The 25361-nt window shown below is 42.4% G+C and overlaps 1 protein-coding gene across 4 annotated transcripts in view; it reads left to right on the forward strand.

Annotated features, from left to right (window-relative positions):
• LOC139623227 (inositol polyphosphate-5-phosphatase A) overlaps positions 1-24226 on the forward strand; it is a 140860-nt gene extending 116634 nt beyond the window's left edge. The window contains exons 10-17 of one of the 4 annotated variants that reach the window (XR_011691453.1): positions 691-786; positions 1669-1743; positions 8221-8294; positions 18130-18241; positions 20895-20963; positions 21950-22037; positions 22370-22464; positions 22497-24226. Coding sequence is in view for 3 of the 4 variants with exons in the window: in XM_071481277.1 (XP_071337378.1) it covers positions 691-786; positions 1669-1743; positions 8221-8294; positions 18130-18241; positions 20895-20963; positions 21950-21986; positions 22370-22419 (513 nt within the window). In the remaining variant the exon portion in view is untranslated. Of the gene's footprint in view, positions 1-690; positions 787-1668; positions 1744-8220; positions 8295-18129; positions 18242-20894; positions 20964-21949; positions 22038-22369 lie in introns of all 4 variants that reach the window. The other 3 variants (XM_071481277.1, XM_071481276.1, XM_071481279.1) reach the window with 3 other exon arrangements.
• Positions 24227-25361: the final 1135 nt, after the last annotated feature.

Here is a 25361-nt window from a genome sequence, read left to right on the forward strand (position 1 = left end):
GGGGGGGCCATGGAGAGTTGTTCCACTTTCTCTCAGGGCATGGTGTTTGTTCTAATCTGGTGTGCAGTTTCTTCGTGGCCGAAGCAGGACTGATTTGTGACATTTCAGTCTAAAGGGCTTTTTTCTGCTCGCTATATTGGCTTGACCCGATTATCTAATCTGTGCTTTGAATTTCAATCAGCTCACCCAGTCTCTGCCGTGTGGTATGGGAACCACTGGCTGAGGGATTATCTCATTCAACTGTCTTCAAACACAGATGGTCGAATGTTTAACTAATTGTTAAAAGAGTCCACAAAGAGGAATTTAACCGTGCACACAGTCCATGGGGTCAGTACATAGACCCAGATAAAGAGGACAGTGAGGTGGTAGTTTGTGGGATGGTTCTTTAAATATCATTCAAATGCAGCCCAGTGTACTGCATGGTGTCGGGTACAAGGACTGCATTAATAGTTTGCTCTAAAGCCATTATAAACTACTGCCTGATGTACATGTGTGATAGTGTGGGGGGTAGCTGTACTTCACTTATCTATGAACACCTGAGTAACACAATAAAATAAATAGAAATTAAAAAATGGTTTTCTTTTTAGTATCTTTCTTTCTCTTTATTCTAATAAACACATATAGCTTTACACTTAACACTCTCTTCCTCCATCTTCCTGATCTCTCATCCTCTTCTTCTGTCACCTCCAGAGTCTCTGCTCCACCGCCACCATGCAGACAGTCAGAGCCGCCGACACCAATGAAGTTGACAAGCTAATATTCAGAGAAAGTGATAATGACCGAAAGGTAAGCTACACTGCGTTAATCCTGCCTGTCACGATATTCTCCTGTCATAACCATGTTAAAATGAACAGAAATGTATAGACATAATTTAAATAATATTGTCATCTTAACAGCTTTTTCTTAAATTTGATGCCAGAAAATTGCCCAGTTGCCCGTAAAATAGGGAACTACTTCCTGGGATAGTAGTACTGTCACTGGCATGCTAACAGCTAACACCATAGCAAGCTGGGAACATGCTATCACAGGCCTGTCCCATTCTAGTTTTTCTGTCAAGTAAAGCTTATTTCCCCCCTGGCATAAATGTTCATTAGTTGATTGAGTAGGGAAACTCTTTGATCCAGCTAGCTTGTTAATGGCTTAGTTCAGCTTGTTAGCTCAGTAGCTGATGGGACAATAAGTTCACACACTTGTACCACTGACTCTGTGTCATAACTGCCTGAAAACCATTGCTCTTTCAAATGTTAAGCTAATGAGCTTCATTAGCTTCCTTCATTTTGGACCTACCTGCTCACAACATTCTTGTGTCAAAGTTCAACAAGGTTAAGCTCTTTGAAAGGTTTACATGGTTTTACTGAACTGATTCACTGCAAACTTCCACCATTTAAAACGCTGCATTTCTGGACTTGTGATTAAATATTGTGATTAAATACTAATTATTTTCTGGTTCTACATTGTCTATGTTGTCATATACCTTAAGCTGAGGTATTACAGGTTGTGTTAACATCTGATGTGAAGTAGTGTGATGCTTCAGTGAGACGTGTAGAATTAACAGTGCTGTCTGCTGCTGCAGCGCTCTGCTGTTCATTAGGGCTCTAATTACAAAGTGCAGTTCACATTAGTGTTGGTATTAATCAGAGCTCCATTTCTCTCTCACCTCTGATTTAGGTTGTTCTTCAGCTTGAAAAGAAGCTTTTTAATTATGTCAACCAGGACGTTTTCCGGGAAAACAATGGGACCTCAGTAAGTCACCCCTGTGCTTCCTAACCCTTTATATATTCATCTACTCTTTTATCTCTCATCTTGTTCTTATTTATTAAACATTTAATTTTCTTTTTCTGACTATCGTCTTTCCTTTTCCACTGTGTACTAACAACGGCTGCCATTTACTTCATTTCAAATTGATTATCTGGGAAAGGGACAGAACACAAGAGAAGGAAAATCAAAAGATTCACTGGAGCTACAAAATTTAATTTGAGGGCTTTTCATATTTAGATAGTGGGTACAGAGAGGGTAGTGTAAAAGTAGAATAAGCACATATTGAAACAAGTCATATGCAGCTGCTGACCTGCGTCATGCAGATGTTTTAGTTGATTCCCTCACATCACTTTGGCCCAACACACACACTCTTTGTCACTAGTGAGGTGCCAAATGTGTTTGGAATAACTTTTAAACGAGGCTGAGTGAAGATAAGGTGAGTATTAAGTGTCTGCAGAAGAAACACACCTTCCACTTTTATATGGCTATATATTACATTAAGTTGTTCAAAGTTGGACCTTGTTAAAATCCCAATGAAGTACACGCACACATGCACACAGACCTACACATCAGCAGAACAGCTGTGAAGCCATTAGTCTCAGCAGACTGTGCCTCCAGTCTTCCACTACATACTGGCTACATACTGTAAAACATGATATAAATTCTTGGGGATAATTCATTTTCATCATTTAGGAACTTTCGTTGGAAAATGAAGTGGTGACATCCTGTTAATTGTTTGATATCACAATATATATGAGCATGGGATAAATATTATTATTTATTCTACATCATGTGTTGACTTCATCCATATCAGCCATAATTCATAATTTTGTCCAACATGGTCTAAGATGGATCATCAAAGTCAGGGTCAGGTGTATGAATGTACCACATGATGTCCTGTCAACTTAATCACTGAAGTTGCTCCCCAAAAATGAAGCCAGCCTTAATTATATCTGGTTTCTCTGCTTGTAGGATTGTAGGATCTTAAAAAGAATTTCAAATAAAATTCAGTAAGTTTAGTAATGTTTGGTCACATTCAGCCTTGACCCACCGATGAAAGATGTGGTCATTTTTTAAGGGAAATAATCAACACATTTCCTGAATAAATATTATTTTGTCAATGTGTTTCCCCCTGTAAAAGCATATTAACAAGCCCCCAACAAAGTAGCAGGCAGGGACATTTAATCATTCAGCTGATTAACCAGAGATGGAGTTTGGGAGACACAGATGCTGGCAGATATTGACCCTGCACATTGTACTGTAAGACATCATTGAATTTGATCAGCAGAAATATGTAGGAACCCTGAATGTGTAACAGTAGCTGTAGGAGGCTGAGGTACCCCCCTCATTTCCTCCTCCCTTCCTCCCTCTCCTCCTCCCCACCAAGCCAGACAAGATGGATGACATAATGGGGGCATCAGAGATAATCTGATGGTCATGGTCTAGTTAAACACACCATGTTATGATCCTTATAAAACAAACTACCTTTCCAAAAGGATAAATGTTCCTCCTCACACTCCTCCACAGGGGAAGGGGGAGAAAAATCCATTGCATCCTTCATCAACTGTAAGACTTGTACCAGCTTGACAGAAATTTAATTCGAGGCAGCTCTTGAAAATAATTATTGTATTTTGAGAGGAGTAATCATTGGCTGGGACATGATTGAATGTGTCCATGCCTATTGACTTTTGCTATGATTAATAGGTTTGTTTAGTCGATATTCCCATCGAAATTGTATAATTAATTATCCCCAGCGCTGTCACGGCGGGACGATGGAGAGCCCTGATGAGTATTTGGGAAGATTAAATTTCCTGGGCGCTTGTGGCGTCAAGGGGCACCACGGGGCCTTGCTCCGGTGGAGAGATGGGAGGAGTGTGTGTGTTTGTGTGCGGGTGTACACGCATGCGTACTGTGCATGTTTGTGCTGTGCATCTGTAGATCTGCACAATTTCTCCCTCTCCAGGAGCCCACGCCCGCAGGGCCGTCCCCATTGATTTTGTTTCAGTATCTCTTTATTGTAACTTTATCAGTGTGGTGTCGGCAGATGGGGGAGCAGGAGAGGAGGGGGGTGTGTTTGTGTACTTGCTGTAGTAAGTGATGAACCTTTCTGTCTGGCCTGGCTCTCCTTGTCATGCTGGCAGCGTAACCTCAGCTTTACTCAAAAGCCCAGAGACACTTAAAACATGAGAGGAGCATAAAAAATAAAGAACAAATGCTGCTCCAGCCCAAAGTTCTTTCATCTTTTATCTGTCAAAGCAAAACAGAAGCTACGCTTGATGAAATCTGACCTTAAAGGATTTATATAAACTGATGCTGCATTTGCCTTTTTGCCTTTTAGTTTAGCTCAAACAGTTGACTCACTTAGCCATATCAGAATAGACAAATGCACAGCAAGTTTTATGTATCGCTACCATTTCCTGTTCTTTTCGCAAGCTGAGTCGTTCATTTGGAAATCTGTTTTTCCATCTGTATCAGAAATCTAATTTAATTCCTCTCCCCTATATATTTTAACACACATGAAAATAACAGCGTTGCAGTGCACTATGGTGTTGTGTTTAGTTTGGGTTGGCCTCTCTCGGCACCAATCAGCCACCCCCCCACGCCTCCTGTCAGTGACAGTTTATCGCTATTCCAACACAAAATAATGAAGATCCCATAAAAAGAAGGAAAAATATGGCTCCTGCAATGAAAGCCAAGTGTGAGGTGTAAAAATCAAATTAAATGACCTTTCACCCCAACATTTATTGATGGGTTTTAATGGCAGCAGGTGTTGTCACAGGCGATATTTGACAATGCGTAAATCAAAGCACAATTACAGGTGGCGGACATTCAGCCAGCACACGAAGAGGGACAGTTGGGGGCCACAGACCTCGTGTTCCCTCTTTTTACCTCCCTCAAATTCCTGCCTCTTAACTATCACTACCACTCTGATTTAGGAGCTTGCTGATCATCCAAGCAGAGTCAGAAATTTGAGCCAGTGACAGGCTAGTTTTTACCCAGATGCTTCTTCATCTTTTTCCTCTGTAATATTGGCAGACCAGCATCATCTCGCACCACTTCCTACACAACTCCCAAGGTCATTTCTGGTTGACGGACTACTCCTGGCTTTATAAAGTCATGAGGCCTTGAACCAATATAAGCAGTTTTTTTTACCTACCAGAGCAGCCGAGCATCATGCTTAATTGAGCTGGGATGAAATGTAGTGTGAAATGTGCGGCTGCAGGGTTTTCCATTCACCTGAATGAATTACTCAATATTCACTTAAACCCCACACTCCGTAGATACACACAGCCATATGTCGCTCATCCCCTGCTGTTTAAACTGTGTCACACACTTGAGGGGCTTTACCTCAAACAAACAGAATCATGCCTGTGAACATGTATGTAGATACACACGTGCACATACAGAAAATTGTTATTGATTTGCTGCATTGCTAAATAAACGGTCACTTTTAACTTCACACCACCATAATATATCTCGCGCACACACACACACACACACACACACACACACTAGAGCTACACTGATTAATCAGCTGGGCCAAAATATTAGAAGATATTACCTTACTGCAAATACATGAGTATAAATGGCAGCCGATAACAAGAAATGCCAAAGATGCCATTTCATAGCTTCTCCAGGAGAGAGCGCTGACAAGTTTTTTCCAACTATAAAATGTTCCTCTCATTTCATGTTAGGGCCATTCTTTAAAAACTAATTTCAGATGTTATGTTTATTTTATGTGTTTTTGTAGAAAGATTACTCCTGACCAGTATATATATCACTGACCAACTGCTAAACCCCTCCACTGAACAGCAATTGTTTAATCATAGCTTAGCAACCGTAACTAGGTGTGACAGCACATTTATGTAATTACAGATTATATTAAAAAAGCCCTGATCACCACTGGCATATCCACTGTGTAGTATTCCCCAGAGGTGTAGTGGTGCATATAACGTATGTGGCTTTTACCCACCCCTGGGCAGGGGGCTTTACCGTGTATCTGCCTGAAAATAGCTACTGATACATGTCAGTACAAAACTTTACAGACCACAGGCCATAACCTTACAGTCGTTCACGAACAGTAATCTGTGGTGTTTACTGTAAACAGGAGACTTTTGTTCGCACACTTCAGCGGCACAATGGGAGGCAGTGTGTTGATCAGCGCTGGAGGAAGTATTCAGATTGGGAAAGTTGTATCTCTGGGATCTAAAAATACTCAGAGTCTGAGTCAAAGTTGTGCTTGAAAATTTTACCACAATGTACTTGAAGTGTCACAGCAACAGTAGGCTACCAATAATTCAGACCAATGGCCCCTGTGACTGTTATATTATTATATATTACTAAATTATAATTACAGACACATGAATGTGTAACAGCATTTCACTTTTGTAAGTAACAGTTTGGAGCTGAGCTGAACTGTTTTCTTTACTGTTGGACAGTGTTGTTTACACCAGTGCATCATATTCTATCAGCTCATCAATTGTTTTGTTTGTACAGTTTTAGAAAATAACAAATGGAAGCTGTCAAGGGAATATTGTGGAGTGAGAACAATATTTTCCAGTGAATTGTTGTGTAGCAGAGGTTTAAAGTACTGGTACATTTAATTTGTATTTCAGTAGATGTGCATAATTACGTTCCACATTACATTACCTTCAAATTAGGTTTTGTAGTTCAGTGTGGCGCAAGAGAGTGTCGGGTTGGAGGGGTTAGGTCAGCTGAAGCCTCAGTAAACCCACCAACCAACACACAACTACACCACTGTGTGGAAGCCAGTTCTGGATGTTCCTGTATCAGAGGTGTCAATGGATTTAGGCAAGTTTACGCTCCAGTAACTCGAGTCAAAAATGTCATTCAAGATTTTTTTAATCTCTCAATTAACAATATTGTTCTCTGCCTCAAAAATCCACCATCAGTCAGAATGTAACACACACACACACACACTAGAGGAAGGTATCACTGGGTGGATGGTAAGATGGGGTGTACAGTGGAGCGTGGGGTTGCATCCCTTGCTCTGCCATCCCTCATCCACACTGTGTGAGTCTCTCCTGTGACCCCGGCAGTGTGAGTTTGATGAATGCTGCACATCTGCCCTCCTGAACCACTGAGACTCCGTCTGGGAGGCCCCTCTGCCTGCAAGTAATGGCCACTGTTCTACACCACTGACACATGATCACACACACACACACACACACACAGAGCGCCGTCGGGGAAGTACATGCTCGACTTTGGTATATTTACACGTGTACTCATCAGTCGTGTGAAGACAAACAATGTTTAGATGGTCATACATGCACAATATAAATATGTCAGTGTAGATGGAGGACTGTAGTTACCTTCTGCAGCTATAATAATGCTCATGTGACGTCCGTCTCCCTCCTCCCACGTCTCCACTTTGTGAGGACGTCCTTCCAAATATTACTGTGCACCACAATGATATTTCATCATGTATCCGTCAACATATTGCTGCATGTAATACACCAATGTAATGTCATTAATGTCAAGCTGCCTTACAACTGCTGTCAGACTCATGCCGTCTAGGATGAGGTCTTCATCAAGACATGATTGTAGCCTGGTGTTTGAAACATGTACAATAGCCCAATTTACCACTAAACGAACATGTCTCGCCTCCATCCTGACGCCTTCCTGTCTGAAAGGAAAGGGTGGGGCTACCACGGGGTCCTCCGGGGTTGCTGGGAAACGTCGCTGTCAGTCTCTCAGGGAGGCAGTCATGCAGGTGCCCAAGCTACCTGTTCATCTCCCAGATAATTAATGTGTACAAGAAGCCGCTAATTGCACTTTTCACTAATGATTTATGGGTTTTGTGAAAGGGGGGAAATTGGGGGAAGTGTGTGTGTACACTCTAGTGAGAGAGTACAGCTGGGTGAGGAGACATGATTGATGAAGAGTGTGTGGAAGCACTGTTAGTGTGGAGAGATAGGCCCCCGCTAGGACAAGGCTAGGAGGACAAACACAGCTGGTCAGTTGCTGTCAAATTTGGACTGTGTAGGTTTATATGCCTTCAAAGCGACAAGCCCAAATCTCCTCATCAGTTCTTATTTTGGTTTATTCTTATCCTCACCTTCTTCAGAACGAAGCCTGGGGATGGAGGAGCATTGATGTCTGGTTTCAGTTAAGATGAGACATCAGATTAAACTGTCTGAGTCAGAAGAGGTTTGAAATTCTTCTTTAACTGTCTTGGCATGTGTCTGTCTGCTGGGGAAAACCTATGAATCTTTCTGAAGACAGCTCTAAATTTTGAAATCTAAATACACACTGTTCAGACCACATTCCTGATCACGAAAACTATTCAGCAGGACCTGTACCTGCTCAGAGGTCTGCAGGGGAAAACCAGCTTTTAGAGAGGAATGTGTGAAGCTGAAAAAGGCTCAGCTGACTTTCCTTTGATCAAAAACACTAATAATTTAAACTTCTCTCTCCTCATTCTCTTTTTTCTTTCCACAGCTTTTAGAATATGACAGAGAGCTGTCGGTGTTCAAGGATCGGCTGCATGAACTGGAGATCTCTTTCCCACCCAGGTATGGAGGCATGTTACATCACACACAACTATTTTTTGACACCTTTTTATTCACAGTACTAACATCTGCAACATCTACACTAGCCTCAGGTTTTCTGGTGCTGTCTGAAGTTCCTGTTATCATATCAGGTCCTGAAAGTTTTTTAGCGGCATGGCTCTACGTGTGACAGTGTCTGGGTGTTTATCAGTCCTTCTTTCCAACACTTTGCAACCACTGTTGAATGAAATGCCATGAAATTTGTCCACACATTCATGACCCCCAGAGGATGAATCCTACTGACTTTGGTGATCCTGTGACTTTTCCTTTTGCACCACCTTGAGCTTGACTTTTTTGGTTTTCAGTAAATTATCTCTACAGCTGTTGGATCTCTACAGTCTGAAACAGACATTTATGATCTTTATGAATGAGTATGGCTGTAGACACACGAGTCAACAGTCTGATTAAATACCAACCTTTAAGTGTTCCATGTTTGATCTTACTGGTCATGTGTTTTGTCATATGTCATGACACATAAAAGGTCTTTAATAGGTCATTTGATAACATTTACTCTAATGAAAACTGAACATACGGCATTCAAGTGCATAATTATCTGCTAAGAAGTGATTATACCCAAACACAAGAAAATGGGACGTGTTGGGCCTTTAACACAGACACATTTAAATCAATCTAATTTTCATATTCAGAGGAAGCCACTCACCATTTATGCCAATTTCTCAAAATATAAATCTGCTCCTGTAACACAGCAATAAAAGTTACTCTTTTACTAGTGGATGGCGTTTTTATGGATTTTATGAGGCAGTGTTAATGACATGATAACAGACAGCATTACAAGTCATTGCTTTCCTGTTGAAACCATATATTGGTGTCAACTTTTCATGAGATAAGAAGAACATTTTTCAACTTTGTTACAATGCATTTTGTTTGGGACAATTTTCTGTAATCATAAAAGCACACTGTATCCCTCAGTTTATCTGAAACCAAAGATTTGAATTTTACTAAGTTTGAAGATACGTGCTTTTCACAGGACAGTGATGAAATGACAGAATAAAATAGCATCAATAGAGCAAACCCTAAGAGTTAGGTCTCCACCCACAGGACACCATCAGATGTTGGTAAATGCAGTGATGCTGCTCATCGTATCTTGGCCATAAGAAGTCATTATTAATATGTAAAACCAGAAGGAGTCACTCACCCCCTCATTGTCCAAAATGGTTTTAGGAAAGCTGTTGGATCTGTGTTTGATGGCTATCAGTTGTTAAGTATGATTGGATGTGGTCCCAAACTGCTCCCATGTGTATCTGCGTAAATGTGTGTTGTGTTTGTCGCTGTGCGTTGGCTCTGGGCTGCATTGGTATTCTGTCTCAGTGGGACTTATGGGAGATTGGAGCGGGTGGTCTCCTCTCCTCTTCCTCAAACAAATGCATTTGCAATTAGCCCTTTCAGAGGAGAGGGAGGGCAAACATGCGGCCGGCGTGGAAATATGTTTCGGGAGCAGCGCGTTAATGGTGCTTGACCTTTGCCGTCGGTTGTGACTCAATCAGTGCAGATAATGAAACGCTGTAATCAAACAATAATTACTTGATAAACTGCTCTAGTGGCAGGCGCAGGGCGGCAGGGGATTTTAGAGTGTGTGTGTGTGTGTGTGTGTGTGTGTGTGTGTGTGTGTGTGTGTGTGGGTGTGTGTGTGTGTGTGTGTGTGTGTGTGTGTGTGTGTGGGTGTGTGTGTGTGTGTGTGTGGGTGTGTGAGAGAGAGAGCAAAGGCTTGAAATGCACAGAGCTATCAAAGCGTGTGTGTGGCTTTGAGTGCGAGTTTCAGATTGTGTGTGTGTAGCACCAAGTGTGAGAGCTGCAGACCGAGTATGTGAGTGTGTGTGTCAAGGTTCTGCCAGTCCCTGTTTTTTAAATGACTCTGTGTCTTAATCAGGGACCCCATTTACATCACTTTGCATAAGTGACAGGTGGATTTATTGTCCTTTTACACTGGCTGACTTTTGCACCTATCCGTATAATACTGAATCATCTCTCCACAGGGAGGGATGAATGTGCTGCTGTGGAAGAATACAAATGATTTCCACATACTTGAGGTGATGATGAATCAAATAGATGAAACCCGGGAGCAGCATATGAAATTTGATTTGATCTACTCTGTGTGTGCGTCATACCACATTGTCTGCCTTGTAATGGGTAGCAGTGGCCTAGTTAAACTTAAACAACCCCCTCCTCCCACTTCCCACATACACACACCCTTCACACACACATACATACATATACTGCTACCCCTCCCCCTGTCAGATCTGCCTTGTGCTCCTTGAGCAATCAAGCCTCAAGGATTGTTCTCCATCTCATAGCCTGCGCCGGACCGGCCCCTCGCCATCTGTGAGGTTATTACTCTTTTTAATGCAGGCCATCAGAACACACCCTCACTGACACACACACACACTCATGCACGCACACGGCTCACTTTTGTTCAAATCTATAAATCAATAGTAGTCACAAACATTTAATCTGCAAGTTAATTCCGTCTGTTGTCCGGTGCTGGGTAAGAAGTTGTCACAAGATGAGACGCACTGTCAGGGATGAACGAAGGCGGATAACAAAGTGACTGATGTGGCAGCAGCCACAGTGCAGAAAATATTGTCTCTACAGTTTTTATTTTTTACCAGGTAACTACAGCTGAAGCTTCTCTGGCCAGTAGCTCATTTCATTTTAATGGAATGCACATCCAGTTTTGGCAGACATACATCCCTGTACATAGACACATGAATTCTTTCCTCAATGTTGCTGCAGAGGCTCAAAGCTGTAAAATGCATATCTCTTTACTTTCAAGAAGGCGTCTGTCAAAGTTGGCCGTGACAAGTCTAAGTACTTGGGCACTGGGGTGAGGAATTTGCCCGGGCCTTGTCACAGTTGGACCTGGAGCCAGTCGGCTGCCGCGCACTGATTGGCTGCACACATACAGTTGTACACAGGAGCCCATGTATGGCTAAGAGTTTTCATAGCCAGCGTTCTGGGAGAAAATAGATAAGCGTATTAATCAGAAACCAATCATTAATTTAGACACAGTTCTGTAATGTATGAGACTCCATCCAGCCATTATGTCATTATCTTTGCATAGGCTACAGCACAGCTGAAAATAATGGTAAGTTTTACTATACATTATGGTACTTTTGATTTCATATTTGAAATGGCATAACAAAGGTAATATCCCCTAAAACATACTAAGGGACCAGTAACTTATTCATGTATTTTGATTGATTTAGGGGAAAGCTTTTAGTACTCCTCTGATCTGATTTCTTTGCCCTTTTTTTTGCACAAGATCGATGCAAAAATTGAATCGGGACCCCGGCTTCAGGAGGAAATGCAGTGGACAATGAGGGAGCAGTGGAAGAATGTATTCTGCCTGTAACGTGGTTACTGGGAATGGGCTTTGAGGGAGATTTTGAGTGACATCAGACCAGCGGTACAACTCCATCAATGGACAAATCATGAGTGATTTCAGGGCGGGCAGATGGTGTGGAAGTTGTGCAGGTTTTGTGGGAGGAAAACGCGGCAAGCAGAAGAAGAAGGAGGAGGAGAGTAAAAGATGGCTGCTGTCCCATGTCTGTGCTTGTGAAGGAGGAGGCAGAGAGTAAAGGAGCCAAGATCTGGGTGCTAGTGGGATACAGTTAGTGTCACTGGAGGCATTACAGGGTTGCTGTTTCTGCATGTTCACAGATGTGTAGATGTAGATATTTGTAAACAGGGTTTCCCGGCCAGCTATGAAAATGTAAGCATAGACAGTGGCAGCTTCTCTTTTTTTTTTCTTTTTTTTAACTTTATTGCCATTTTCAAACAGTAGCAGGCAATTAACATTACAGAAGAGAACCACCTTGAGTTTGGGCTTCACCTCACATATATGCATCAAGACACTAGATGGAATAGCACCTCGCAGGAGTAGGACAGTCACACAAATACCTCTATTCAGACATGCACACAGATGCATACATATCGTGAGGGTGAGGCAACTCCCTTTCTTCATCAGCTACTGGTACTTCCTCACTAAATGTAGATTCTTGCAGCTACTTGGATACCTGGACATTTATAGTTTGAGCTGGAACAGAGGAGTTGACCTGTCCTGGATTTTAAAAATGTTTGCCTACCAACAACCTAGAAATGTGCATTTTGGGAATTCACTAGCAGAGTGCAGGGATACATATCTCTCTGGCATCTGTTTATTCCATTGCATAGCCGAACCTCTCTTTAAGCACATGTAACACGATGGGAAGGTGTCAGACCTAACAGGATGGCTCCAGTCCCATGTGTCTGTGTTTGTCAAGTCTAGACTTGGAGAGAAGCAGGGGACCTGAGTATGGCCCAGAGGTCAGGAGGTGAGGCCAGTGAGGAGGCAGAAACATAAACAGTTGTGTCTTCACTGTTTGAGAAGCACCCTGGAACCAGCCTTGGCACGTTAGCTTACATTTTTCCAAGCTGCAGGTCTATGAGGACAAGCCAATAAGTGACTTGCCTGCTGGGAAACTCTACAACATTCACAGGCTCATGAAAGAGGAAGGGGGAGGTTTAAAGGCTGAAGCCAGGTTGGCAGAATGACTTTACCCCTCAGGTGAGAGAAGATTTTGGCTAAGTGGCACAAATGGCTACCTGCCAGCTCCTCAGTAACCACTAATAAGTGCACAAGAGTGAATTATCAGAGCGGTGGAGAATTCCTCAAGACTGCTTTTGAGCTCATAGGAAGTGCTCACACAGATGGCTCTCCTGTGTTCAGTAGCTGTCCTTGTTCTGTGAACAACACTCCTCACACAACAACCCCGGCCTCTGAAGGCCTGTACGAATGATGTCATCCTCTCTCCATGTGCATTTCACTGTGAATACATTAGTCCTATAGCCCCACTGTTTGCATCCTATATGAAGGAGGCTTCTTGTTCTCTGCACTGTGAACAGTCACGCTATAGTGAAGCAGAGCAGCGTGCCCCACAGAGGTAGCTTAACGACAATGTTTGGTTCCAGCGCTGTGTCTGAGCTCGCGTTGGCTCGGCACGGCCACAGGATCCAGCGTTACAGGCCAATCTACTGAACAGGAACATTGTTTTACAACCATCAGCGCATCCATCATTCTAACTACTAGAGAGCCTGTGAAAATGATGAGTGCCCATTGTGGTGATAATAGCTGAAGATTGTCGTGTGTCATTGCCTCTTGTCTGAGATCATGCCACTGAGAGGGAGGATTTGTTTAAACAAGCTTATATGGAGAGAATGAAATGGATGCCATCTGCGTCGTCTTGTCTTCATTTAGAGCAGCTAAAGGCAGAACATGTCATAGCTGAACCCCAGCAGGCTGTGAGCCATGAGCTATTGATGGCATTTTGCTCTGTTTGTACTGCACTATGCCAATGTTGTGCCTGCGAGCCTCCCAGCTCTACAAACTGAAGCAAACATTCAGCTTTATTGATAGCATTTGGCTGATCTTTTTGAATGTGTGCGTGTGTGTGTGTGTGTGTGTGTGTGTGTGTGTGTGTGTTTTGCCAAGCCTCCCCTGACAACGGCAAACAAACATAGCTGTAGAGGCAGGGAGTCCTTCGAAACCAGCAGTTTCTGACTTTTTAGCCAATGCCAGCAGCGCTGGCCACTCCAACATCCCATGATGCACCCCTCACCTCATGTCATTGATCCTGTGACTCTTATCTGTAGCTTCTAGCCCTGCCTGTATTCTCAAGTTTATATTGCCCTCATTAAATACTGAGCAGGTGAATAGCCCACTGTTTGGTCTGTCACTTATTTGTCATCATGGAGAACAATAGTTTTTGATCAGGAGATAGGAGCATGTGGGGCGGGAAAGTCTGGCCTGAAGCAAAACATTGCAGTCCTGAGTGATGCAGGTTGGTAGTGTGGCCTAACCATAAAATCTTAAAACACATTTTATTTTATCTTTTTATTGTTTTAATGTTTGGAAACCTCTCTGTTATTCAAATAAACCTGTGTGTAGACGCGGTAGCTTGTGTAGCACAGTAACATATGTCACAACAGCCTCTCCGTCTGCTGGGTGAGGCTGGGTGACACACTAAAGGGAGGGCCGGTGCTCACCTCGCCAGTTTTTACTGTTGCAAGATAAACAAGCTGACACCGGCCGGAACACAGTTGAGTAATGTGTCAGCAGCCGAGTCAAACATTAAACCCCAAACCAAGCATGAGTGAATGAGCCCTCGATGGGCGCTGGAGGGTCTCGACGTGCGACTGTACACACATGTATCATCTGAGATGTGGTCAGCAACGCTAAAGAATGGAGGAACAAACAGGACAACTGTGTCCATGCTTCACACAAGAGGCGATAGCTGTGAAAGACTTTAAACACCAGTGACCAAGACAAAGACGTGTGATGAAATAAACGCCACAACATTTCTTCTCAGTTGTTATTGTAACCACCAGTAAAAATTCAAACATCTGGAAGCAGTTTGGCTCAGGTGCATGAATACATGCAGGGAGTGAGATGCACTTGTAATTCAACAGAACTGAATCTTTATCAGAGCACATGTTGTTCAAAAACATCCCAGTCAGGACAAAGTGGCAACATGTCGGCCATTTAACTGTTCACCTGTGATAAGGATTATTCTACCTTTCAGACAAGCTGACCCTCGATTGTCACTGTCACAACTGATCCTCAGCTAGAACCAACTGAAAGCTGCTTGTTGCTGCATTTTGTGATCATTTGTGTTCACTTCCTTTTATTGTCCATCTCTCAGTAAGCAGTGTATGTGGCTGTTTGCATGTTCATTTTCTACGTATACTATGTGTGTGTGTGTGTGTGTGTGTGTGTGTGTGTGTGTGTGTGTGTGTGTGTGTGTGTGTGTGTGTGTGTGGATACCGTGAAGTGCAGCTCCCCCTCCTATACAGATACACAATTGTTGTTATCAGCTTTGCCCATTAATTAGTGTAATTAGTCTTGCTGTGGGCAATAAGGGTCTGATATGAGCTGATGGCCTCCAGCCCACACGCCCTCTCGGACCGTTTACCTTCCACGATAAGTTTGTGAGTTCGCTAATCGGACACATTAATCATTTTGGCCCCGGCGCCCCATTCAACTGTTTGCTGTTGCATTAAGACTTGTTATCTCTATTGGAGCCAATGGAGGGTGCGGTGAAACAGACAGGGGAACAACCCACACCTGCACACACAGGAACACAGAATGGCCCTTTAATGGCCACCGTGAGTATTTTTAATCAGCTTTTACAATGGCCGGCTGTCATCAGAAATGACTGAACGATAGCAGAGTTTTGTTGCTGAAGTGCTTTGGGAAGTTTGCTATCAGGCGGGAGTTCATTGTTTGAAGGAGGAGAGGGGGAAAACTTGATTTTCTCTCAATCTCTTTAACACCAAAATGACCCCAGCTTGTTAGTCAATAAAGCTATAAGAGAGTCCCTGATAGGAGGATTGTTCACAGGCTGTTTAAGGACAGGGACGTCCCTCAGGAAGCATTCAGGCCACCCTGAAGTGGAGCAGCTCCACCAGCCCTTTGAAGACTTTGCTCTTTTTCACCCTCACTTTGCCTCTTTCTGTCTGATCCATCTTTATCCCCTCTCTTCTGCCTCCCTGTCTATCTCTGTGTCACTCATCCTATTCTTCATGCTCTCTTTTATCCCAGGATCACTTTGATTAGCATACCAAAACCCCATGCATTTCCCCCATGGTTTAAGTGCTATTAATGCTAATTGGAGGCAGGGAACTTCTCTAAGTAGCTCTCTGCAGGTCTATTTGTACACCTGGTGGGGGGGCTCTGTGTGTGTGTGTGTGTGTGTGTGTGTGTGTGTGTGTGTGTGTGTGTGTGTGTGTGTGTGTGTGTGTGTGTGTGTGTGTGCGTGCGCGTGCGCGTGTGTGCGTGCGTGCGCCCTGGCTGTAACCCCATACACACAAGCCGTTGGAAACATACTCACACTTGCTACATGTTCATTATTTATAAAACCATGTCAGCACATATGTCTGTTTCTGTAAGTGTATGATTTCATTGTAGTACAGAACAGTTCTGTGATATATGAGCACTCATCAAAGAATTCACCGGAGGCCACAGTAGACCATCTGTTGCACAAAAAACAAGCAAAATCCAGCAAAGTTTACATTTTCGTGACCCAACAAAATTTGTTTAGTTGATCTGATAATGAATATTTACCTAATTGTATTATTTTATTTGACAGGAACATTGATGCTCATTGATCAACAGATAAAAAGAATCAGCCAGAGCTGGTCTGAGAGGGTAACTGTCCCTGGCCTCATGTTAAAAAAGATAAAACACATAACAAATATGCACAAAATACTGCTGTATGCGTCCACCAATAAATAATGCAGCAGCACCTGGTCAGCTGAAATAGTGGATAAATAAAAATAACATGTAAGGAGGCACAAACAAATTTTGGCTTAACTTTAAGTTTTATGATAATGTTTGATCTCTTAAAATGTCCAAAAAAACTTAATGTGTGCAAGACATCTGTTAAAAATATCACTTGTTGAAAGTTTTATGCTTTGAAATTTAGGGATGGTAACATTGTTCTGTCAGATGGTTGGTCCACCCCTCTGGTCCAGACTGGAATATCTCAACTATCAGATGGATTACCATGATGTTTTGCTCCCTTGTCTCTAAATCTTCTTCTCAGATGAATCAAAAAGCCTTGTTGTATTTTTAGCTGTTGCCCTGAGCACTAAACACACATGGATACATAAACAACCAAATGCAAACTGTCTCATTAGTCAAGATTTTGGCTTGAAACTGATCTGGACTTGTGAGGAGAAACTTGCACTAGAACTGTTTGCAGTAGTAACAGCAGTGGTGGCAGCTGCAGCAGCATTTGTATCAGGCACATAGTAATTTGAATGCACACATATACATATAAAGCAACCACAACCAAATGCTTATTAAACATATTCTGCCTTAGCACAAAGTCCAATTAAGCTCTCAGAGCTCGGGAAGTGTGTGATGAATCGAAGGCCCAGTGTGTGTGTTTATTTTATCATTAGGATATCACCGTCCTCTCTTGTGTTATGCTACAGTTAGCACGCGTGGCACTGAAGGAGCAAATTGGATTGGTATTACAGTATGTAAGCTCGCTCTTACATCCTGATGAGCGCCGACAAACAAATTGGATTGGTGGCGTGTAAATCTGAAGCACTTTGATGAGCCGAAGGGGCAAATTGAATTCTCAACAATGTAAATCTGTATCAGCTCAATGGCTCCCCGCCCGACTGCAGCCCTGCCGCCGCTTAAATCATGCAATTGTTCCCTGCTGTTCCAAGACACAATCTCTCTTGGCCATTTGCCGCGGCACCTAATCTGTTTTTGATGACCGTGTAGGGATGTAGCTATACATATGGGCAACTGAATCTCCCTCTGGCCCACTCCGCTTAAATCGTTCTCATTCTGTCTTTTCTTGTTTTATTTTCCCTCTCTCTCGCTCACAAACACACACTCACAACCTGTACAGTTGGCAGAGAGAGATTGCTTTGATTGAGCCATCCATGTGTGTTGATTCAGGAGATTACTCAGATGATTGGTCATACTAATGGACCTCCTGTTTTCTCAGGAAAACATTTTGATCTCTGTCTCTGAGATAAGGCAGATGACATGACGTCTCATATTTATTACTCCTCTGCAGCCCTGTTGATTCACATGCATCATATTTATTGCTTTCCTTATTGGCTTTCCTTTAGTGTCTCGTTCTTTGTGCAGCACTGTACTAGAATATAAAGTTCCTTATTACCTGGATACCATTTAAACATTTATAAATTACGATAAATGTTTGACACCTGAGTCTATATTTTTGTATTTATTGATTGTGCTTTGCTTGTGTCTTTTCAGCTATCCATACAGTGAAGACAGCAGTCAGGGGAAGCAGTACATGAACACCAGATGCCCTGCCTGGTGTGACCGAATCCTCATGTCTCCCTCTGCCAGAGACCTGGTCTTAAAGGTGAGCCTGAACCCGCCACCTTTTGTTTTTTGTTGTTTTTAAAAGTGACATTTGTTCATGTTTTGACCCGAACGTCGCTGCTCCTCAGGGTCCTTATTAAGGCTTCACTCATTATTTCCACAACTCCATCGTCCTTGATCCACATTACCCTCCCCTCCTCTGTCGCTTCACAGATGGAAGGATGAAGTGTCTGTGAATATTAATTTGGAGCGCTAAGCCATGGGTCCACCCAGACAGTATATATATCCCTGTACTTATAGAGTTCCAGTGGGCCCCATCTTCTTCATCAAACCACAGATCTGTCTCCTTCCTCAGAGAGTCGAATCCTGCAGGACCCACGCTCGGCTTCAAATCCATCCCAGCACTTTAAACTCCAGCCAATCTGCCACCTCTATCCTCTCTGCCCCCCCCCCTCCTGCAGCCTGTGCTCTAGTCTGTTCACTCCTTTGACTGACTCACTATTTTGTTTGCAGGATTACTTAGAGATCCACCATGCAGCTTTGCAGTGTTTCCCAGATTTTCTTCCTCCTCACCTCTTGATGCTGAAATTAGGCTGCTCTGTGTTTTAGATCTCGAAACTTTTGAGGGCCGAGTGTTTCCAGTGCTGGAACATGCAGGCTTTCATCTGTTAATGTGTGAGAAAGTGTATTGTACAGTAGCACGCCACAGCAGGGGGCTGCTCAGGAAGTTTGGATTTCTTTTGTCTGCCTCAAATGAGAAATTCCTTCCTGATCTTTCTTCTTCTCTGACTGAAGCATCACAAGGACCAGAACAATAACTCTGATCACTGTATTACAGTAAGCTGTAAAGCATTTAAAAATGATAACACCCAGGTTGTTTCACCCATTGCATTTGTCAGAATTATGACAAAAGTGATGCATACACACACACACACACACACACACACACACACACACTCAGAGCAGGGTTGTTGTTTGCTTTTCTTCCCCTCAAGCACCGGCTAATTGCTTGTAATGCAGGGACAGAGTGGAACAGTTAGTGTGTCCGCAGATTGGCTGATGATTCACTGAGCACACGCTCCCCGGCTCTGAGCATTACAGATTGTTGAGACATGGGCCCGTAAACAGCCCAGCGTGGGGCGTCATCTATCATGGCACGGTCGGTTAACTCGCCATCATGTTATTTTCTGCTTGCCGAGCCCTAACACGCCAAAGGTTGCCCGCTGGCCGTGCGGCGCGGCACCGGCTCCGGGAACGCCGGTAATGAATGTGTAGCCGAGCGAGCGCTCCCTCCCTGCCGGAGGGCCCCGGGTAATTTGTTTATCTGTCTAAAGATTATGCAGCCCGAAAATCCACAATTTTATGCTGCCTTTGTAAATTATCAAGTGTGTGTTTGATGAATGTATCTCGGGCTGTGGCAGGCGGCAGAGAGGGGGCCAGACAGATAGGGAGGTGGCAGTGCGTGGCCCGCTGGAAAAGGTAGTGAGGTGCAGGAACACCGTGGGCTGACCCCGCTCCGCCGCAGGATTGGTCTGAAGTTAATTTGGATTCCGCTTTATGGTCCATTCTCAGGCTCTCTGTCTCTTTGCGTCTGAAGCGCCAGTGCAGCTCACCGAGTCACAACCGCAGCACCCACCAGCCTCTGTGCGTGCGTGTGTGTGCGTGTGTGGGCTGTGGCGGCTGTTTAAAAAGTCTTTAGTTCAACCAGACAAGTGTGATTTATTCTCCAGTCTGCAGATTCATGTGTGAGTGGGTAACAGCTTCTTTGTGTGATATTGAAACAGCTCCTCTCAGATGGGCTCTTAGATTACAGAGGGAGTGAATCTGGTCCACAGGCAAATGTCCACTTTGTAAATCTGCTTTTCATTTCTCTTCACCGCCCTGTGAACAAGTTTCTGAGTAAAAAGTGTGCAGAGTTTCTGAAGGTGCGTTCAGTTCAGTGGATACTTGTGTTTTCCATAAATCAGACGCTGTGCTGCTGCTCTGTGAGAATAAAAACACTTTAATTTGAAGGAATTCAACAAAACAGATTTATAATATTTGTGATGTTTCCTGGGTTTTTCATGAATAAATAAATCTAGCATCATAAAAGAGACAAATATGTTTTTGACTCTGTTGGCCACTGATTCATTTTTTGTGCCTGTAAATTTTGTGGCTTAATTCTACTAACAGAGACGCTGTAAGAAAGCCTTCGCTACTTAGCAGGTACAGTTGGTGTTAATTTTGTGTGTGTTCCTCTCACTATATGTATTAATGTCTGAGTGAGAATGTGAATATTACCCAGAAATCCTGATTACACTGGTGACACATTAAGGATCTCACCGGCAGCTCAATAAACTGTGTTTACTCTGCTGGTGTTATTTCACCTCTACAATGGCCCTGAAATACATATTTGAACCATGGATTTATTCAGCACCTCCAGGTGACTTTTACTTTGAAAGGTACAACATAATCCTGCTAATTGTGTTTAATGAAGCTGCTGCATTGATTGCTCATCCATGAATGTGTCATAAAACATGATAAAAGCCTGTAATGACTGCACTGTGTAAACACAAGCACGGTGCTGCTGACTCTGCATCCTGTGTGTATTTACTGTGTCACAGCAGCGGTGTGGGGCGGCCCCTTCACATAATGAATACAACTACTGTTCATCACCTTTACATCACAAACATTTTGGTTTTGTGTCTCTGCAGCCTGAAAATGAAGAGAAGTCTATAGTCTATGATAACATTGGGCCCAATGTCTGCATGGGGGACCACAAGGTAACAACGGGGCCTCTGCCCACATCTTCACTTTGTGTGCTTGTGTCGTGCTGTTGTGAATAAAGTGTGAATCTGAGCGTGGAGCGGAAAAGGGCGGACTGCTCTCAACACATCTGCACCTCATCTGGGGGTATCAACTATTTGTATAACACACTGCACATCTGGATATTGATATATAAGGCAGATAATGTTATTAAAGATAATAGGACATGGTTTAGTTATACTGTACAGGTTCACATGCATTGGTTTTGTTGCATCATTATCAACAGTTATCAATAGATATTTCAGTATTGCTGTTTTAACTTTAAGTGTAAAGTTTTAGTTTCCAGTAATGTAAATACAATTTAAGATGCTTTATCAGACAAAAGAACATTTTGAGGCATAAACAATCCTCCTGATCAAGGTTTACAAGGAGTTATAAATATATTCAATCTAAAACAACTAAATTTCAACTACAAGCAGCTTTATTCTGAAAATGTATCTACCTACTCAACAAAACTTAAAGCTTAAAGCTGATTAAGGAAGAAGCTTTAAAAAGTAGGAGAGGGTCATTGTAGCTGAGGAAAGTGTGTTTTTTTTTTTTTCTTTTTCACTGTATAGAAAGTGTTTAACACTGTTTCCTCAGCCGCTGCCGTAATAGAGACAGGAGGTTCTGCTAAAAGAGAGGCGCCTGAAGTCAGGTCTTTCATCATTACTTAGTGTGATATAGACAGTGGTGTGTGTGTGTGAGGTGACCCGAGCACACTGACAGATGTGCAGCAGCCCTCACCTCCAAACCACACACTGCTGCTAAAATCACAGCCGGCTATGTTTAAAAAATGTCCAATGTAGTTAGCACACGGGCCCAAAAACGCACAGCCTGGTATGTGAGTTTAACCTGTGTGTGGGAGGTGCTCAGAGAGGGAGAGAGTGAGCACTTGTCCCACAGAGCGTTCAGCCTCCAGCTCGTTGTTTCTAACTGTGGTCTGTCTCTGTCCCCCCACCAGCCTGTCTTCCTGTCCTTCCGAATAACAGCGGGGGCAGGTAAACCTAATGCAAATAAGCACAAGTGTTGTGTGGTGCAGTGATGTCGTGGTAAATATTAATTTTTCTTTATTATAATTATTCCCATTGTTGCTATTGTTTGCTTTGATTTGCTTGATTTTTCATTACTTTGCACAAATTTTTCTGAAGGCAGATGTGCCTGTTTGAAGAGTTTTATTCCAGAATAAAACATCATCAGTGGAAAAATGTTGCACGGTTGCTTAAAATGCTCCAGTCATTTTAAGACATTTTCTGACAAACTAGAGCTGCATCTCATATTTTACCTTAGAGAAGAGAGTGGCCATCAGGGCATGTTCATTTTCTTTGATTGAAATGACTGCTCGGTATTTAGGAATAAAACTTCTCCTTTTTTTCCCCCACAGGGAAGTGTTGCCAAAGGGGGGAGAACATATTTCGTGAAGCGCCTCTGTGAGAACACCGGAGAAACAAACAGGACACCAACACACACACACACACACAAACACACACACACACACACACACACACACGCACATACACACACAACAACAACACACACATGCACACAAACACATACGCACACACACTTTGCACAAGTGTACACTGAAGAACCTAGACAAACTTTTTTCAGCAGTGCTGACCAGTCGCAGTTGTCCTGACACCTCATTCATATGAAAACCCAGCTGTTTTCTCTCCATAAAACACTTGTTGAGATGTGGACGAGCACCCGAGGGCCCGGCTCCAGACAAGACACACATCGCTGACCTCACCGTTGCCATGCAACCCCATTCCCCAGAGAAGAAAAGGACGGACGGACGACTCTTTTCCATGCCACAGCCTTGTTGCCAAAACTCTAATTGAAATCAGTCCTACTACATTTAGACACCGTACTCGCCATTTTTAGGTATGCCTCTATGTATAGAGCTACTTTCCATACAGTATGTAAGGTGTTTTAAAAAAAGAAAAGTGCAATGCAAAAAAAGTTGTATATCTATATTGTTAGGTTTATTTGTACATTGGACAGTATAACATAGAGTTGTTGATGGTTTTAGTGCCGTTCTCTTTTCTGACCAAACGTTGTGGTCCCGTTGTTGGAATAGATAGAATCTTTTCAGTTTATTTCAGCAATTCATATATATATATATATATATATATATATATATATATATATATATATATATATATATATATATATATATATATATATATATATATATATATATATATATATATATATATATATAGTTTTGTTTTTGAGTTGTTGTTGTTGTTGTTGTTGTGTGCACAACACACTGCCATGCCTGACACATCAGTTGAGTCTCATTTTATATACTGTACTTTTTAAAGAGATAATTTATAATTCTTACCAAAATGTTTATGCTGAAGTGCGGAGACGGAGAGACTGTTTGGGTGTTCCTGCAGCAACAGTGACCTTTGAGTTGTCAGTACAAGAGGAGAAACAGAAAAAACTCTTCAGTGATTTATTGCCTATCCAAGAATGTTTTAAGCAGTGCCATAGACCATGCAAGTATATAAGATAATGTTTCATATATAGCACTCTCACATTATTATTCTTACTCTAACTTATTTCTATAATATTATGGTTCTGAATGTGATATTTTAGATAGGCTTGGGTATCCTTAAAATGTAAACTTTTTGTCTATTTTTGTTACTGCATTATGGTGCCAAGTATCCTACACAGAAATGAAGTGTGTAAGAGTTATAAAATACTTAAGTCAGATGGTAAAGGTGTTGATTATGACATGTAAAAAAAGAGAAACTCTAAATGCAGGAAAAGAGCAGGAAGACTTGCTTTTTATTTGTTTTGTATGTAGCCTTCAGCAGCCTTCACTGCAAATAATTTGAGCATTAGAGGGGCGATCGGAGACGCCAGCGTTTCTTTTTATCGATTTCATTTACTACACTACAGATTTCAGACTGTGTGAAGACATCAGTTTGATCCTCCGTGATTTTTTTTTTTTTCATCTAAATCACTGCAAGTAGAAATGATTTTGTGCCTGCTGCAGAACTTATGTTGTCTTGTGTGATTTGGTTTGTAGGCAAAAAGTTAAAAAAACAAAAAGCCCTGCTTGTTTTTGTTCCTGCTGGTCATTGTGAGTATACTGTAGGAGTATAAGCCGCAGTTTTTTTTCACTCCATCTTATAAAAGCAGATAGAGATTTTATTCTACCCCTTCTGGACGACCTGGCCTCTACTGTAGGTGATGCAGTTCTCAAGCAATAAAAACCATTAGAGCTCAATGGCTGTTTGTCCTCATTACCTCTCACTTTACCTCTTTTGCTGCACAATAAAAGCTCCCAATGAAAAGGTCTTCATCAGTTCACCATCCACAGGATCATCAGTGCATTACTGGTGTATTATTACAGCAGTGTTACAGAGTGATGGGCCTTTACAATAGGGATGAGAATTACACATTTCCTGCCTTGGTTTTCCTTCAGGGGGCTGCACTGTGACAGTTCTGGGCCTTGAACAAAAAATAATATTCCTGTGGGATTATAGTTGTTCGTATTGACTTTGTGTAGAATATTAATATCTGTTTACTTTTGTAAGTCCTATATAGTCTAATATTCCCATAGGATGTTTTGTATCCATTATAATTTTACTCAGTAAAGAATAACGCCACTTCCCGTCTACCCATCCTCAAGCACCTCCCCAGGCTGAAGTAAATGGGGGAAAGTTCGCTGCAGCAAAGCCAAAAATAAGTCGTGTAAATCCTTATTAAACTTGTTCTATGAAAAAGTGTGCATTTTAATATAGTGACACTGAACCTTCCTGAATATTAGCCTCAGCACTTCAGTAAAATGCCCTTCGTAGCAAATGGGAATAATGAAATAAATAAATTTAAAATAAGGATTTTTTTTCATAATAAAATGAAAAAAAAAAACCCTATAAACTCTTTAAGTACAACGGGCACTGATTTCCTTCCCTATTAACATAAGCCTACATCAACATTGGGAAGTAAATAATTTCCTGTGGCCTGCATCACAGTATTTCCTTGCTGCGGTTTCCTTATTCAGAGTCTCATGATATGGTTATCAGAGACTGTGGTGCTGTGCGATTTCATGACTGCTAATTCCTGATTGGTTGAATCCAGAGGCGACGGAGCAGGTTGGCTGTACCGTGGAACACCACGGGTGTGATACCGCGTTAGAGGCAGGGGGGGCGCGCAGCCGCCAGAGCGCTCCGATTTACTGGCTCTGACCTGAAAACTGACCCATGAGCTGTTTACACCAAACAGCAAACATCATAGGCCACAGTTATAATCAATAATTTTCTGGAATGAATTCGTAATGAATTAAACTAGGGGTGTTGCCGGGCGACGCCCAAAGGAAACCACGAGAGGTCCCAAAGAATTCAGTGAAACTTCCGTTAGTA

This window comes from Trachinotus anak, unplaced genomic scaffold (assembly GCF_046630095.1).
Source record: "Trachinotus anak isolate AG129_WGS33_773 ecotype Australia unplaced genomic scaffold, CSIRO_AGI_Tana_v1 ptg000007l, whole genome shotgun sequence".
NCBI classification, from domain to species: Eukaryota; Metazoa; Chordata; class Actinopteri; order Carangiformes; family Carangidae; genus Trachinotus; species Trachinotus anak.